This window comes from Coffea arabica, chromosome 7c (assembly GCF_036785885.1).
Source record: "Coffea arabica cultivar ET-39 chromosome 7c, Coffea Arabica ET-39 HiFi, whole genome shotgun sequence".
Taxonomy (NCBI): domain Eukaryota; kingdom Viridiplantae; phylum Streptophyta; class Magnoliopsida; order Gentianales; family Rubiaceae; genus Coffea; species Coffea arabica.
This window is the reverse complement of record NC_092322.1, coordinates 9,514,019-9,531,010: the sequence shown is the minus strand read 5'-3', so window position 1 is coordinate 9,531,010 and position 16,992 is coordinate 9,514,019. Positions and strand designations below refer to the sequence as shown.

At 36.6% G+C, this 16,992-nt stretch overlaps 3 protein-coding genes across 3 annotated transcripts; 1 reads left to right on the top strand and 2 right to left on the bottom strand.

Annotated features, from left to right (window-relative positions):
- Window positions 1-1,576: 1,576 nt before the first annotated feature.
- LOC113699500 (PHD finger protein MALE MEIOCYTE DEATH 1-like) lies at window positions 1,577-5,997 on the top strand. Its single transcript, XM_072056839.1, has 3 exons — window positions 1,577-2,226; window positions 2,368-2,611; window positions 4,175-5,997. The coding sequence occupies exons 1-3, from the start codon at window positions 1,932-1,934 to the stop codon at window positions 5,742-5,744; spliced, it is 2,109 nt and encodes a 702-aa protein (XP_071912940.1). The 5' UTR covers window positions 1,577-1,931; the 3' UTR covers window positions 5,745-5,997.
- A 2,952-nt stretch (window positions 5,998-8,949) lies between these two features.
- Window positions 8,950-10,720, bottom strand: LOC113700372 (probable methyltransferase At1g29790). Its single transcript, XM_027220804.2, has one exon. The coding sequence runs from the start codon at window positions 10,198-10,200 to the stop codon at window positions 8,998-9,000; it is 1,203 nt and encodes a 400-aa protein (XP_027076605.1). The 5' UTR covers window positions 10,201-10,720; the 3' UTR covers window positions 8,950-8,997.
- A 3,790-nt stretch (window positions 10,721-14,510) lies between these two features.
- LOC113698661 (U-box domain-containing protein 21-like) lies at window positions 14,511-16,181 on the bottom strand. The gene has a single exon (XM_027218550.2). It carries the CDS (start codon window positions 15,892-15,894, stop codon window positions 14,566-14,568), a length of 1,329 nt encoding a protein of 442 aa, XP_027074351.1. The 5' UTR covers window positions 15,895-16,181; the 3' UTR covers window positions 14,511-14,565.
- Window positions 16,182-16,992: the final 811 nt, after the last annotated feature.

Below are 16,992 nucleotides of genomic sequence, written 5' to 3'. Positions count from 1 at the left end.
TCGACACTTAAAAAGTACTTTGCACTGGCATTATTTTAGATTGCATTGAGATAAAGCGGAAACAAAGAAGAAATTGCATTGGTAGTTTCCCCATAATTTCGAATTAACACCTTCCTGTATACCGCTAAAGTTCTAGCTTGTAAAGTTCATAATTTGTTATGTTCTATACGTAAATTCTATATCTGCATTATTAGGTAGTAACATTTAGGGAATGGGACAAACGATTTTGGTAGTCTATCAATACCTAAAATTATCTCACTTAATAACTAAGAACCCTTTGCATTGTTAACATGCTTTTTTTTTTTTTTTGGGTTAAAGGTATAGTATGTTCTCTAATTAGGGGATAATCAAGTTGAATCGAGATTCACTTGAGTTAACATACCTGAATTCGAGTTCAATTTTGTTTTATCTTACTAGAAATCGATCATATTTAGCTCAGTTGAATATAGTCAAACTGAGTCGAGTCGAGTTCAAGTGATATAGATTAGTATTTTATATAATTTTAAATAAGGGTATGATAGATATTTTCCACTAATAAATATAACAACAGATATAATTTAAAGCTCGATTGAGTTTCATTAGACTCGAACCAACTTTCAAAACTCACATATTAAATATAACAAGTGAAATTTAAAACAAATTAATTTGGTCATGGAGCCAGAGCAAATGGGATTATGGAAATCACACTTACTGAATCATGGGAATTTTAATTAGCGACGTGGATAACAGGAATTGAATATTTCACCTTTTTCTCTTAATAGAACAAGCAAGCATTGGCCATGAGACAAATCATACTACCAATTCACCAAAATGGCAAATTAGCAAGTGAAATCAAGAAAACACAAAGTCGAAAGAGAAAATCGTTCAAAATGTTTGTCACATTTTACCAAATAAAAATTTTCGTTGTTTATTGTTAAAATGATAACTTTACATCTCTTTCAAAATTAAGTCAGTAAAATTTAATCCCAATTGAGGTTTTCAACCACTTTTTATCCTGACTCCATCACGTGGCTCATACATAGTCATTTTCTTGAGAGCAAAAATAGTTAAATCCCATTTGTAATTAAACATATGACCCAATCCAAATTTATTTTTAACTCTAAAAAAGTAGGATTTGAACTGAATCATATTCATTTTTTTTTCAAATAAGTAGGATCGGCCAATCCATATTTATTTTGGTCTTTAAAAAAGTAGGATATGACTTTTTGTACATAAAAAATAATTGAATGTGAATCACATGATAATTTTCAAACAAAAAATTGTCGAAAACTTAAGTTGGAAACGAAATTTACTAATTTGAATTTGTAATGGATTTAAATTTAATATTTTAAAAATGAATGACGAAAAAATATATTTGACGATATATTAAGGAACATTTTTTTTTTTTGAAGAATATGTAAGAAACATTTTAGATGATTTTCCCAAACTAAAACAACCTAACAACCTATAACCGTTTATCCACTACCAGCGGACACATGTTAATTATTTGCTCGTGAGCGCGTGTCAATCACTGAACTAATCAATCTCAGTGGCACAATTTCAAGCTGCAGCATCATACTCGCGATTTCAATTGCAAAAAGAATCGACGACCCACATATTCCCTCAGCCATCGGAGTAGAAGACCTACAGGCACCGCGGGAGAGCTACATCCACCGTAGGATCTTTCCCAATCTATCAGATTGATCATCAAAAGTATTCAATAAAACCCCAGCTCAAGGCTTGTTTTCAAACTTCAAGCCATCCGATCAACCGCGCCAAATAACTAACAAACCATTAGGATACTCTGCCAAATAACTAACTTCACCACTTGTCATAACTGCTAAACTCTGCAACAAAATCCAGCTCCAGAACTGCTTCTGTTTTCCTCAAGAATTCATCTCAGAAAACTCAATCATTTTTCATTAATGTCATGAGCTAAAACCTCATCAAGAATGTCAAAATCAAATCTTGAAGCCCAGAAGATGAGAAAAGGCATCCCAAAATACTATGGGTTCCACACTTTTGGTGATCCTGGCTACCCCATCTTGCTCAATGGCCCTTTCAGAGACAACATTCGCATTTTCCTTCAACAGTGTGCAGAGCTTCAGGACTATAAAGTGGAAGGAATGTCAATTTGGTCCACATTTCTGGTTCATGAAAAGGGGGGATTTGTGGTTCCTCTCTACGCTATTGAAGAACATGTGAAGCACTCCCTCAGTCCCTTTTGTGATCACTGCAGATGTGCTGGTAAAGCTTCCCTTTTGCTTGTTTTGATGATTTTGAAGTGGGTTTTTTGGGAGTTTTATCTGGGTATGTAATTTTGGATTGGAGCTGCAATTTTCTCGGGGTTCTTGAACATGGGACTCTTTTTTTTTGTGATTATTGCAGGGTGGAGTCATCATTTTGTGTCCAGAAGGAAGTATCATCTGATAATACCAGTTGACGGGGAGTGGAATAAGCCTCTGGGAAGAGATGCTTTTGATCTTGAAACCCATCTCTTGCATGGGTTGATTCACTGCAATGGATTTGGACATCTTCTCTGCATTAATGGGATTGAAGGTGGATCTAAGAAGCTATGCGGAAGAGAGATAATGGATCTTTGGGACAGAATCTGCTCTAATCTACAAGCTAGGTAATGAAATGTCTTGAATTCATCAAATTAACTTTTGATGATATTTATCCTGGATTTAAGGTTGTTCTATTCATCTTGCTCAGACAACGGATTTGAATTTTATGAATCGTTTGTGGTAGTATTAATTGATTGTTTTATTTTGCCACATTAATAGGAAATAAGAAGTTATGGTTTTCAATTCTAGTTATCTGAACCCTAAAATGCTGGCTTGTTTTTGGTGATTGTACTAAACTTGAATCTAAATGATATAATCCATCTAGCAGGACATTCATTTAACAACATTACATGGTGCCGTGCTCATGTCATTATCATCTTTGTTTAGAAATGAAGATGTATTTTGTCAAACACCTCCAGATTACATCTTCGGGGTTTATCTGCCCATTAATTGCCTAAACGTTTTGCACTTTGGGGGTCTTAGTAATACTGACTTTGGGTTATGTAGCCTCAGAGGTTACTCTAAAGTTAGTACACTATTTTCAGTCATCTTCCAAATTCAGATGCAGCGTACATCTTGATAAAATTTGTACTCCTTTACTGGAGAAAGAATTTTCATTGGCTTTATGATAGTCTTTTTAGTAGTCATTCAAGTCATCATTGATGGTTCTACAACAACTTTGGCCATATTAAATTGTAGAATACTGTGCTTACATGCATACAAGTGAGAATTAGAGGATGTATTCTGTAAGCTTCATTCTCACTGCTCTACTTTTCTACTTTTCCTCCCCTTGGCTTCTGATTGAACTGTTGAGGAGTCCAAACTTCAGCTATTTGCAGTCTGTTAGAAGCATCCTCAGGAGGCTTACATACCTGCTTAAGGACCTATACACAATAGCAGTATGATTGAAAATAAAAAAAATTGCATTTGGGGCTTCTGGATTGTAGAATACCAAATTGATTTTTTGTTCAGGGTGGATGAAAGGGGAACAAAGAATAGAATTTAGTTTATTGTTATTCTCCAGACTCCTTTCTCTTCTTTCAAAAACGATTTTTAGTATATCAGTATGCTCACTTCCCATTTAAAGTTATAAGACGTGTGCAAAATTGAGGTAGATCTAATTTATTTTCTTCAACGACATGACGGTTGTATCAGCAGTTGCAAAATCTTGGTTAGGCTGTTAGTTTCTGGTTTCCAAACCCCCTGTTGCATACATGTCCTGCAGCATAAATAGGATTCAGTTAATGCTTGACCTAATGCCTGCCAAAGGTTATATTCAGACATTCAAGGTTTTGTTCTGGTCTAAATAATTATCCCTCCAGTATCTGATTGTCCTGGTTGAGCACTTTTCCTCTGTGCCACCATGTCTGATAGTCGAAGAGTTGAGAACTTTACCCAACTGCGCTACCATGTACATGTGATGCAGTCGGCACAATATTTTATTTTATTCTTAAGTATCTCTATCTGAACAGCTAAGTTCTTTTGCTAAATTGTTTTGAGTTAATCAGAATGCTTTTCATATAACCCTTCATCCGAAAAAAAAAAAGTCTGCAGATTAAGCCAAATCTGCATGTTTGGAGAGCAGAGAATTGCACCAAATTTACCTCTTCTTTTCTGTTCTTTTGCAGTAAAATCACAGTAGAGGATGTTTCAAAGAAGCATATGATGGATCTGAGGTTGCTTCATGGTGTTGCTTATGGACATCCTTGGTTTGGTAGATGGGGATATCGGTTTTGCCATGGCAGTTTTGGGGTGAGAGAGCATCATTATGAAAGAGCAATTGAACTTCTTAGCTCCCTGAAACTTGATGATGTGATTCGTGATTTCGATTTCACAGATAGATGCAAGGAAATCAAGGAAATAATTCACTGCTACAGAAACTTGAGTGAGACCAATTTGATCACCTTGCGTGATCTCTTCAGATTTATGCTTGTTCTCAAGTCCAGGGCTGAAATGAGAAGAAATGCAGCTAAATCAACTGCCATGGCACGGTTAGTTTCTTCAGGTTATTTTGAGAGGAAAGCTGTTCTTAAGCAACATTTTGAAAAGGAGAAGTCAGCAAAATGCCGGAAATTTTCTGCAGTTGCTGCTAATTGGGATAGCCGATGGCCTGTTAGAAGATTGGAGTTTACAGCTAATGTGATTGTTGATGCTTTAAGGGAGAAGAAAGCAGCAAACAGATTCAGGAGTTCTGTGATGAACAGGCAGGAGGTACGAGATGCAGCTCGCCAACAAATAGGTGATACAGGTTTAATTGATTACGTACTGAAATCACTGAATAATGTGGTTGTTGGGGGTTACATAGTCAGGAGGATGGTAAATAGAGCAACAAGAAAGCTAGAATTCACAATTGAGGAGGTTAAGAATGGTGTAAAATTTGATGAAGGAAAAGTTCCAGCGGCAGTTCAGGCCTGTCATACGGTGCCACGAAATGATGTTTTTGGTGATCTCTCTTGCTTGTATGATAATATCCTTTTGGATTATCCTGAAGTGGACATGGTGAGATTGGCTGCAGGTACAGTTCTGAATAGCAAATACTTTGTGAAGGAGTGGCCATTCAGGGATGAGCAAGATCTCGCACTTAGATTCACTTGCAGATTAATGCCAAGTTTGACAGAGATGGAAACTGAACTTACTAGGGAACTCCCAAGGGGGGAGTACATTGTGGTTCCTCTGCATTCTACCATTGGGGATCTAAAGATAGCTATACAGAGTGCAATGAGGGACACTTACTGCATCATGAAACATCTTCTGGTAACAGATATCATAGAAACTGAGGGAATGAGTGACGGAGAGGTACTCTTTGGCATTCTTGAGTCTGGTACAGAACTATGGGTAAGAGGTACTGGACTGGATCTGGAAACTGATCTGAGGTATGAAGGTGGAGCAGACAATTGGAAAGTCAGTTGTAAGTGTGGTGCTCAGGACGATGATGGTGAGAGGATGGTTTCATGTGACGTGTGTGAGATATGGCAGCATACACGCTGCTGCGGCATTGAGGATTCTGAAGCTGTCCCTCCAGTTTTTGTGTGCGATGCCTGTTGCACTTCACTTGCACCATCAAGGGCAGCGCAGCCAAGCTATGAGCTAGAACCTTATGGAGCTCTGGTGTCCCCTGCTGGATCATATGTCTACTACCCAGAAGCTGCTTTGCTGAATTTTGGTGGTTCTGAGATTTTTCAATTAGAAAGTAACTGATGAGGACTAGTGATCTGCAGGCCTTGATCATCTTTCTTCCTCGTGCACAAATTCTTTCTGATAGACAATTAGAAATTCAAAGTTTCATAGATTTTCCATTTTCGATTGTGATTAGTTCTAAAATTCACTGTATACTGTTGTTGAATCTTTTTTAGTTCCCCATGTACAGAAGATCCTGAACTACTGGTTCAGAAACCTGCTTGGAGTTGGTCTAAAGCACTGAAAGTCGTGTACATCTGACCATCATTGTTTACACATGTATATGGAAAAAATGCAAATTTACAAAGCAAATGACTTGCTACTTTTTGGGTTGTATCTCATTGAATTTAACAATAATAATCTCTCTTGATCTTTGCTTAAAAAAAAATCTGAATCTTTTACTCTTCTTTTGCACGTTGATGTTACTGTTTTCCCAACATTTTTGTGATCCAGAACTGTAATCACTCGATTCTTTTAGGCTGCTCTGTATAGCATTACTACTGTTTGCTTCTTTTTTGCACTTTGAAGAAACAACACATAAAAGTTACAGGTCCAATTTTGGCATTTTGGTTAGAACATTAATCCTCTCAAACTTTTTGCAGACAAAAATGCAAACTATCTCTTAAATATAAAAAGAATCAGCATTCTACATAACATGTGCTTATCAAATTTTACATTCTGTTAGTAATCTTTCCTTTGTGACTTCAGCTCTAAAACGCATGTCGACACGCTTTTAGCTATAACTCCCAACGCCTTTATTTTCTCGTCATAACGTTTTTTTTTTTTTTTTTTTTTTTTTTTGCAGCTCCCCATTAAACACACAAAAGGAAAAATGCGTGAAAATGAAAAGAAGAAAAAAAGCTTTGCCAAGCTAAGTTCTTCGCTTCTCATCGCTTCCTACCAAATGCCCTGATGACCCAGAAATGAACTATACATAAAAGTCCGATCTCTGGTTCAAGTTCGCTAGTTTTCTGGGAGCTGCATACCGGGTTAGAAATTTTTTTTTCGGTTTTTTGGTATTTTCTTTAAAGAATTTATTATATCGTTCCGGTTTAGATAGTTGTAGGAGTGTTTTTGCCATCATGGTTTTCAATGCTGAATTTCTTGATGATTTTCAATTTTATTTGTGGAAAATTCATAACTTTGTTAGCCCTCTAGTTCTTATGAATATCCTATTAAGCTGGACTGTGGAAAAGGTTGATTTTTTGGGTGGTTTGAGACTGATGCGATAGTTAAACGAAAATTTGTGTAAATGGGCTGCATCTCCATGGTGCCTCATCAATTAAGAACTTATAAAAAGGAAAGCGAATCCGCAACAAACTTGAAATCGGAAAACATCCATACATATAAAGTTTTGAAGGGACATTCCCAAAAGATAGCCTGTAGATGAGTTCAAACTATGGTTCTACTTTGATGTTGTTATGATAAGAAACATAAGCAAAAGATCCTCTCTACTTTGTAGCTGCCCGCTTTGGTATTCCTTTACTCCTAGCTGAGCCTGATCTTTTGAGTTGTTTGCTTTGCTCTGCCTCTGTTGGTGGAGTTTCGAGTGCATGGGGGGTAGATTCTGGATTATATGAATCTCTTGAGCAGACCTCTATCTGAAACTTTTATGTACATAACATGAGAAAATTTTACAAAATGAAAGACTTGTTGAATGAATTGGGTCCGTCTTGCAATTTTACCTTACAAGCAATGGAGCAGTACGAGTAATGGTTTGCATCAATGAGCTTTCTGCGGCAATTGTTACAGCAATCCTCCTCTTTTGTTCTTGAGCTGGAACTAGGCAGCGGGCGCAAAACTATAACCTTTTTCCTATTGCTTCTGTATGGCTGGAACAATAATTGAAGCTATGAGAAGCTAACCTTGAGATATGATCCTGACTGGGACTAAATAGTGATCAACTAAGCTCAATATTTGCGTGGCCCTGTCTCACAAGTAAAATTTATTCTCCATTTGACTCCATATCTGAAATATGTTCCAAGCGAAAATGGCTGTAGTGCATATACTCCAGAACAAAAAATATTTTTTTTTTTGGGACTTTGTCCTTTCCATCTATCATTCTGGCTAGCTGTGCTGGACTCTAAGGATAGCTTACTTCCTTTCCACACATAAGTTTTCAGCCGCATGACAACTTGAGGTACCAGGCAATAGACCATTAACCCGTGAAAAAGTTCAGATGTGCTTCGTACTGTGAGTCTGTCACATGCTAGTAGTCTAGAGTTTTAAGGATATACATGTTGCATTTGTGTAGGTTGAATTTATGATGCAGTGGATAATGTGGAAATTTAAAAATCCCCTACTTTGTTCGGAAAATTAACGTATTACTCAGGTTCAATTAACAAGCTTACATTTCAATAGGGGTTATGCAGTTAATTCCTAGTTTGGAAGATACAGCTACTGGTTCCTTCTTTCTCTCTTGCAAAGGTATTTAGCGTAATGCTACGAACGTTATTCTTTTGCATCCGAGATCAACATGTCTATGTAATCTTTAGACAAGCATATAAATATTTGCAGGACTAAATGCCCAATATGTGTAGGCCTATCCATTTCATTAGGCTAGGCATGGTTTATTGTGTGCCCTTGTAAGTAGACTGCAAGCCAGGATAGCCGCCTTTTGTAATCCACTTCTCTTTTGTTCCTTGATGGACAAAGAGTTCGCTACAGCAGGAAAAAGGGTGGATAGATATGCTGAATCATTTGTTCTGTGTAAACGTAATGGGCTATTTCCCTTTAATTCTTTTGGCAGAATGCCCCATCAATGTCAGACATTTTTCAACATAATCTGAAGGGAAATCTTGAGGTGCAATTACATGATGTTAAATATCAAATATATACTTGAAATTCAAGTAAGCCTTCATATTTGAAATCCAAGTAAGCCAACATGACAGAGTAGACTAGTGCAATTATATTTTGTCAGATATGCACAATAAACAAAAGATTTAGAAATTAAAAGAGGAAGTGTATGTACGGTAGAAAGATCTAGGATCTATATTAAAATTGGCGTTTGAACTGTTAGTTTACATGAATACAAAGGTTCATTTGAAGGTGAGAAGTTCCAGACAACAAGAGGCCCTTAAATTTGAGCCTAGAAGACATAATCTGCTGAATTAACTTGGAACTGTATTTAATCTGCGGCTTTACTTTTTGCCATAAATTAAAAGTAGGAATGTGGACAAAACTTTTTTTCCTTTCAAAATTTGAAAGAAAAAAGAAAATTATCAAGTGAGAGAAATGAGAAATTGATCAACATGTAATAAATTAGCTAATACAATCACCAAGAATTCTTTAGTGGCTTCTCTAATAATGCTGAAAGATACATCTCACGGAGTTCTGGCCCTCGGTCCAGTTTTGGCCCTACTACCCACTTCACCTTGTTGAACCCAATGCTTTCTATTAGAGGCGCATAAACCTGTTCCAGCTGATCACCAACACAGAAGAAATGGTCAAGCCAGAAGAGTCCCCCAGGTCTAAGCACCCTATAGATGTCAAAGAACAAGAAATGAAGCAGTGTTGTTGGTATCCAATTGCTCAAGACATGCATTGAGTGGACAATGTCCAATGTGTTGTCAAAGAATGGTAGTCTTTGTGAAATGCTTATGTACAAAGGTATCACCCCTCTTGATGCTATGAAATTATTGAAAGGACCATTCAGGTTCATGGATGTCGTTATTATTGTTATGTTCCTTTCTCTCATTCTTACTGCAAATGTGGCCACGCCTCCGCCAATATCCAGCCCTATCCTAATGGTGCCAGGTTTCTTTACTGCCAGTACTTCATCTATGGAGAAGTCAAGGCCGCCACTGATGCTTGTTCCTGCCCATCTATGTTTCTCTCGACCATCAAGATCAAAACAGTCTTTACAATCATCAAAACCTTTCTGAGTATGCATTCGATTAATGAGACACGAGTAGTTCTTGCAAGAATATGCAGTCCATACAACAGATGAATCTGATGGTGTGGTCCATGAGCTTTGTGGAAGAGGGTAAGGTTCCACATATTCCTTCTGGGCAGCTGGACGGCAACGGCGGCGTGGGAGTGGCTCACAGCCCTTCAGAAGAAGCTTCTGGGCCAGGAGTTCATCATCAGGGCAGGACCCGTTGACTTTGTACGACATATATTGACTAAGCTTATCAGGAAAGAGGGTGCAAGCATGTCCAACTGGAGGTATCATTTTGTCAGAGTCGAAATTTGTGTTGAATCCAAAGGGGAGCTTCTGTGGAGACGTGAAAGCAAGGAACTCCGCTGGAAGGTCTGCAGTTGTTTGCGTCTCATCTTGTTGTGCATGCTGACTAATGATGGGTTCAGTAATAGTGTTGGTAGCAATGGTACTAATAGTGTCTATGTTGGAATTTAGAGTACAGGAAGAAGAATGCAGTCTTGTGGAGACAAAATATGTTAGAAGATTTGTAGATAAAAGTAGGTAAAGCAAGAAAATGTTGAAGGAGAGCGGCCTGGACTTTTGAGGGGAATCCATGGCTAAATCTTCCTGCTACCTTAATTGCTTAGAGTTGAAGATGACTGTTGATGTTTGTTATAGAGTTGGTGACTAAGTGTCTGCATGCTTCCCAGGAGCTTCATATTAAGTCTTATCGTCTGTATAATATTTAAGAAGTCTTCGCATCTCTTAATCAGCTGAGTGATATTGCAGCATTGCCCCTGTTATGCAACCAATTGTTAGCTTAAGCATGGATCATTTGGACTTTCTCTGCTTTAAGTGGCAATTAAAAATTAGGCTGATTCAGCACTGATCGCTCTGTCATATACAATCTAATGTAGCTGGTAGTGAAATGGCAGAAAGTCAACACTTTTGGTGCTCAAGGAAGTCCAACTTCAGACATTAATATTCTGCTCAAAATCCTAGGAGGGCTTTTGTTCAACAGTTTAGTCTATAGATGCAAAGGAAGCATTTCTTTAGCTCATTCCCTCTTCCATTCTTTTAAAATAGCATTTTTTGTAAGGGTTTAGTAAATGCCATCTTCACATAGACGTTTCTTGCAGTCAGATGTGAACCACACTTGTGCAATTATTTATTCCCATTTTAGATGTTTAGATCTTAGTGATAATAAATCTCACCAAGGTGAAAGGCGTTATATACTGCATATCTGGCGGAGCAACCCACATGCCTGTCAGGGCTTCAATTTCAATATATTTACTTGGTTTTTTTTTTGGATTAAAGTACTGAAGTTGTAGGTAGGCCTATGTTAAGTCTCTCCAAGTGGAGTAGTAATTCTCCAAGTGGCTTCCAAAAACAAAAATTCAAAGATGTTTACTCTTGTTTAGTAGCAGCAACTATATCTTAAATATTCCATGAATTATGACTAGGGTAGCTATATGCTTAAATATGTTGTGGATCGATCATACAAATGTAGTACGAATTGACTTGTATCTTAGCATTTTGATTGGTTATTAAAGAAATAGTAGTAATTGCTTTTTAAGCAATTTGATGAGGATTGATGGGATTTGTTTTCATGTTTCTCGTTTGTTTTGGTAATTAATATGTTTCTTGATTGATCCAAGTGACTGCTAAATTCCCTCTGACCATTGGTTCTGTTCATTAGTCAGAAACCCCTTTCGCTTTTGGGCAATTACAATTAATGAGTGTGTCCCATGAAGGAGGAGGAAACTTATTGTAGGTTGGTGGGCTAATAGTCTAGTATTCTCTTTTCTTTCTTTTTTTTTTTTTTTTTTGTTAGTAATGATACATTTATATAATCTGAAAAGTCTAAGGAAGCTGTTGTAGGGAGTTAGTGGATATACAGAAACCTAATATATTCTAATCTAGAAGGGAGGGGAAGTCTAAAGAGGCTGTGGTAGGGAGTTAATGGTAATGGATATACAGATTCAATTAGACCAAGGGAATTCTACGACATAATTCTTAGATTTTCCTCGTCACAGCCCAAGGAGAGACTTAGCCACTGAGCCATTGGGCCAATAGTCTAGTATTCTCATTGCTAATGAATTGCTGATCCAGATGCATCAATTCAACATTAGACTTGTGTGATGACAACTGAAAATGTAAGATCTAATCTGGGCTAAAAGAAAAGATTCTGAAAAGTCAAACGATAAGCCCTTTCTGAATGCCAAAAGGCTTTTCAACCCACAGAAGAAAGAAGATTTAAGCAATGCCAAAGCTCAGCTAAGAGCATTTAGTTATATAAATATATGATGGCTCAAACTTCCTACAGCTGCTTAGTCTTAAAATCCTCCTAACCAAGTTAAAAAGGTGTTTCTTAATTCACAGCCTGGAATGTTATGAAGTTGTTAGTAGAAGGGTGCCTTTAATTAACCTATTATTAAAGCATTTCTTGACCCTTAAGAGGAAGAGTATTGGAAATGTAATAAAAATCTTATATACTGCAGCTCATAGTATTCAAAAGATCCCCACTTAGTTAGAAGATGCCTCCATAAACATATTAGATAAGAGTATGTCAATGTGAAGAAATAAATATGGTTGTTTAATGAGAGAAACTGTACTAAGTAGACTTAACCCTTTGAAATATTCCATTTAATTTCTTTACTAAAAAAAAGAGAATAATATTAATTACCCAACAATTTTTTTTTTTTTCAAAAAATCCAAGCGAAGACTCTAAACTTTACAAGAGAGAATGGAAAAAGGGAAGAGTTCGAGAGCCGAATCAAATACGTTATAATCACCTAACTATTGTCCTTACTAACTAGTTAAGATGATCCACAATTATCCTCCTCCTCCTCCATTCCTGGGTAAGGTGCATCCGGGACCTCCAAAGATGATCGATCCCCAAGTATATTGGAAGTATGGCATCCCCAAGAATATATGTGGAACATGGAGGCCCAAAATTAGTGGTATCCTGAGCTTCCATTATCAACTTTAGACTTGATAAGATGGACTATGAAGAGAATTGGGGCTTGTTTCTCCCTTGATTTAAATCTTGTAAAAGTTAATTATAAAAAATAATTAAATAGAATAATCAGATTTAGCTAACTATTAAAAGATCTAAAATCCGAACACAAAACCAAGCGAAAATACAAAAAAAAAAAAACACTAATTATTCAAAACCAGAACACGTAATAAGGTGAAATAATCAACCAAGAACAAGGTTCATCTTTATTTTGCTTTTCCATTCTTGAGGCACAAAAGGAACCTCTATTTGTGAAAACAAAATTGAATAAATAAGTAAACAGATCAATTTTAATGAAACACAGCAACTACAGGAGTAGCTTTAGAAAAATAACTGCAACTTTTCTAGAAATTAATTTCGTCACTATGGCAGCTAGAAATCTTAAGGGCTTCAACGTCCATTGTGGGTAGGCAGGCCGGCACCAAATTTATAGTTTGAATGAGCTGGTTTTCAAGAAACCAAATACGCGTGTCCTCCTTCAAATGTATTGTTGTGTGTGATTTCCAAATAATTTGATCCAAGAGAGAAAACATGAATTTAGGGGCTTGAAATTACTATGCAGGCCATTGCAACATCTAGCTAATAAGATTATCCCTTTTTTCTTTTTGATAAAACATCATAAGTCGATTAAAATTTGCACTAATGACAGAAATTACATCATCATAAATCATGCACAGATTATCCTCTAGCTATAAATTTGTAACTAATTGTCTAGCCAAAAAATTTTAACAAATTGGTTTTTCCTTGCTTTTCTTGACCGGCTAATTTATCAAATTTGTTGAACGTACTATTTCCTCAATATGAACGTACATTAAAGTTTCATGCTCCTTAGTTAAATTAGGTGAACTTACCACATGGTCTTAGGGAATAGGATTCCTATTACATGTAGTCATCAATACAATATAGATTTGAAGAGTCATCTTTTTTTTTTTTTTTTTTTTTTTGCCCCTCAGTTCCAACAACAATTAATGTTGAATGGTTAATGGTGGGACTGGTATAATATTTCTAGAAAAAAATTCAAATAATTGACTGAACATTTTCGTGCTTCACATGTCCTGATTGATAAATCTACCACTATTAAAAAACCATTTTAGGATTTTGCAAGTTTGTAGAATTTGCAATTTACCCCTGCAACTGTACCTCAAGGCTCCCTGAAGGCCTGAACTGTATATTTTATCATGAAATTCCTCCTATATCACCAATGAAACAGTATTCATCAAATGGCCCCCTCAACTATGGAGTTTGAATTCAATTTATTAAAAATCATTTGTATATAGTATATTGTTTTTATTCTTTAATTTCTTTTGTGGTTCTTGGGAGGGAAACTTCATTTTCATGCATGTACATTAAAATGGTGTTATGATCCTAAGTTCAAGTAAAGAAAATCACGTTTAGCTTTAGACATTAGCATAACATGTACTTCTCATACACTTCTATATAAAAAATTTTTGACATTAATCTTTTTAAACTAAGTTAAGAAGATTGAATTCAGGCGAATGGTTGCCTGGTTGGTGGGGATAGAGCTTTACTCTTCTAGAAGAAATAGAAAAAGTGAACCAATGAACTATACAATAGCAGTTACTTTAAATCGCTTGTTTGCGTCCAACTAATAATATACAACTATTCAATGCCGGATTTTGGCAACAGTCCAGCGGTCAACCTATGACTTCTGCGCCAGAATTCACGCAAAATGAAGTTGGAAAGGAAAAAACTTTAGTAATTTAATAAAGTTTTAGGGGGAAAGTGAAACAAAAAAATTATGAAACAATCTGAAATTTTAATTGTTTCGCAGGCACAATATTCATTGTTAAATCGTATGAAAATTCAGCACCAGATCAATTGGCCCAAGAATCAGTAAAATTTACAATGATGTATAACTGTAGTGTAATATATATATATATATATATTTTGTATATCCTATACATTTGCCTAATTTCTGCAAAACTTATCTAGTTCAGTAATCAATATGGCCTCTGAATATACTTGAAACCGCTTAATGAATCAAAACAATCTAATCTATTTTTGTAAAGATTCATCAACTTCAACAGTTCAGTGATTTTCTCTTTGGTATTTTCACCACATCCAACTTGTAAAACAACCAAAAGCTTCTGAAAAGCACCAACTTCCAATGCTTCAATCACAGGATTTTCATCTTCAACCTCTTTGCAAAGCTTCGACAAAGTTGAGACGGCAAATTCTGTACCCATTTCTGAAACCCTCAAAATTTTCTTAACCAGCAATGGCATAGTCAAAGCATTGCTGCACGCCTTTTCTCTTCCTTCTTCCCAATTGCATATGGCCTCCAAAACTCCAAGCGCCTTCTCTGATGTTCTTTTTTCTCCATCAACAAGCATTTCTAGCACCAAAGAAACCAAGCCCATCTCAACAAATCTTGATGCCAACTTCTCACTCTTTTCAGATTGTAACATGTAATATGTGACCATTAGAGAAGCTTTTGTGGCTGTAGGGCCAATTGGGACTTCCAAAATCTTGAACAAAGCTTCAGAAATGCCTTCAATTTCTATTAGTCCATCGGAAATTTGATGGTCTAAAGAATTTGCAAGCAACTCTTTGAGTACTATTACTGCATGTTGTCGTGTGGATAAATCTTCACCGTGCAAAAACCATGCAATGCAACGTAAGGACGCCGATGAACCTAGCTTGGATTGGCCTTCAATCCCAAGTGGGAACATCCATGTCAATGCAGACAAGATCTCCTTTAGTAAAACTTCGTGTTTCTCCATCGAATCGCCCGCGAAAGTCTCGAATGAAGAGGATAAAACATAGCCAACTCCATTTTCGACTACGCGTTTTTTGTTACGTTCACTTTCTTTCGCCAAATTTCTGATCTTTCCCACCAATTCTTGGCACTTGTTTCCATCTTTACGAGTTGTAGCAGCTACAATCTTCGAGCTGATCTCCGAAACCTCATAAGGGGTTATCGGAATCCTGGGCGTTGGAATCCTTTCTACTCCATAAGATTTATTGTCAACACACCAATCTTGAATCATCCTCCTTATGGAATGGTTTGGGATTTGATCAAAACTCTTCAAGGCTTGGTTCGTCACGGGACAAGTTTGATTGCCAGCCTCAATCCATCTTTCGATGTTCTCTCGATCATATGTGATCCCGGTTGACAATGTCACAGGATCCTTCATTAGATCAAGAGAAATCGGGCACTGAAAATGTCTTGGAATCGTGAGTTCTAAGTCACAATTCCCCTCCAAAGCCTCATTTTTCCTAGCCTGGCCGCGGCGATTTGCTCTCTTGTGTCTCCAAGAAAAGATCATGCTGAAGCTTGAAAGTACTACACCAAATCAATGAGAGCAAAAGAAAACAAATTGTAATAATGTGATTTCTTGCTTGCTTGCAGGAATAGGCCAGATAACGCGCGATTCACAATGAAGTTTACAATATAGAAGATAACATATAAGGCGGATTGCTTGAGGGAGTTGGATATATATGTATGCTTCTGCAATAAAGAAATAGGACGCTGAAGGTTTAATGGGTTAGGTGATTCTTTTGTGTTTTCTGCGTGTGTATTACAAGAATCAGCGTTTTTATACGGGCATCAAATTATTGAGGTCAAAGACTCAAAGGTAGGAATAGGTAGGGGAAAAGAGGGAATTGTTCAAAATCATAGACGAGAATAATAAAGCGGTGTACGTTGTAGTATTTGAATGTTGACCGTTGAAGGTTTGAAAATAAGAGTCCAATTGTTCACGATGGGCAGCGCAGCGCATGCTGGCAAATGTTTCGTATTTTAATTAGAAATTGAAATTTTGCAGTCGGCGCAAGGTGTTTGACTGGAAGACCCAGTCAGGTCTCATGCATAGGACAGTGGGAGCTGATCTGGTAAACTAATTTTTCTTTGTAATTGTTTTACCATTCAGATTGCCGGCTGTCTTTGTTTTGTTTCATTCCCTTTCCTTCTTTACTGTCCTGCCAACTTTTCACCATTTGTTATTTTGTACCACAGTGCAAATTCCCAAGTGTAGACAAAAATTTAAAAATTCGGATAGTTCTAAAAGCCAATGAATGAATATTTATTGAGAAGTAAGTGTCCCAAAGAGCAAAATAAGCATTCTTTAATGGTGAATTGTTTATCTGCGAATTAGTTTCCAACGAACGAATGTCGAATTGGCATTATAGTAGACCTCTTTTGCTAAAAAAAGAAAAGAGATAAGAAAGTAGGTAAATCTCACTATCAATATAATAACTCTGAGCGACTTATATATGGTTCGTAATGGTGATTGGAGTCGAACGCATCTAAACTTTTTTCTTACAAAAAAAAAAAAAAGAAGATAAATCATCGTTCTGTAGAAAGAAAAAAGGTGGCCTTTTTTGACAAGCAAATTTTTGATCAAATTTGTCTGTTACAAGTTTTT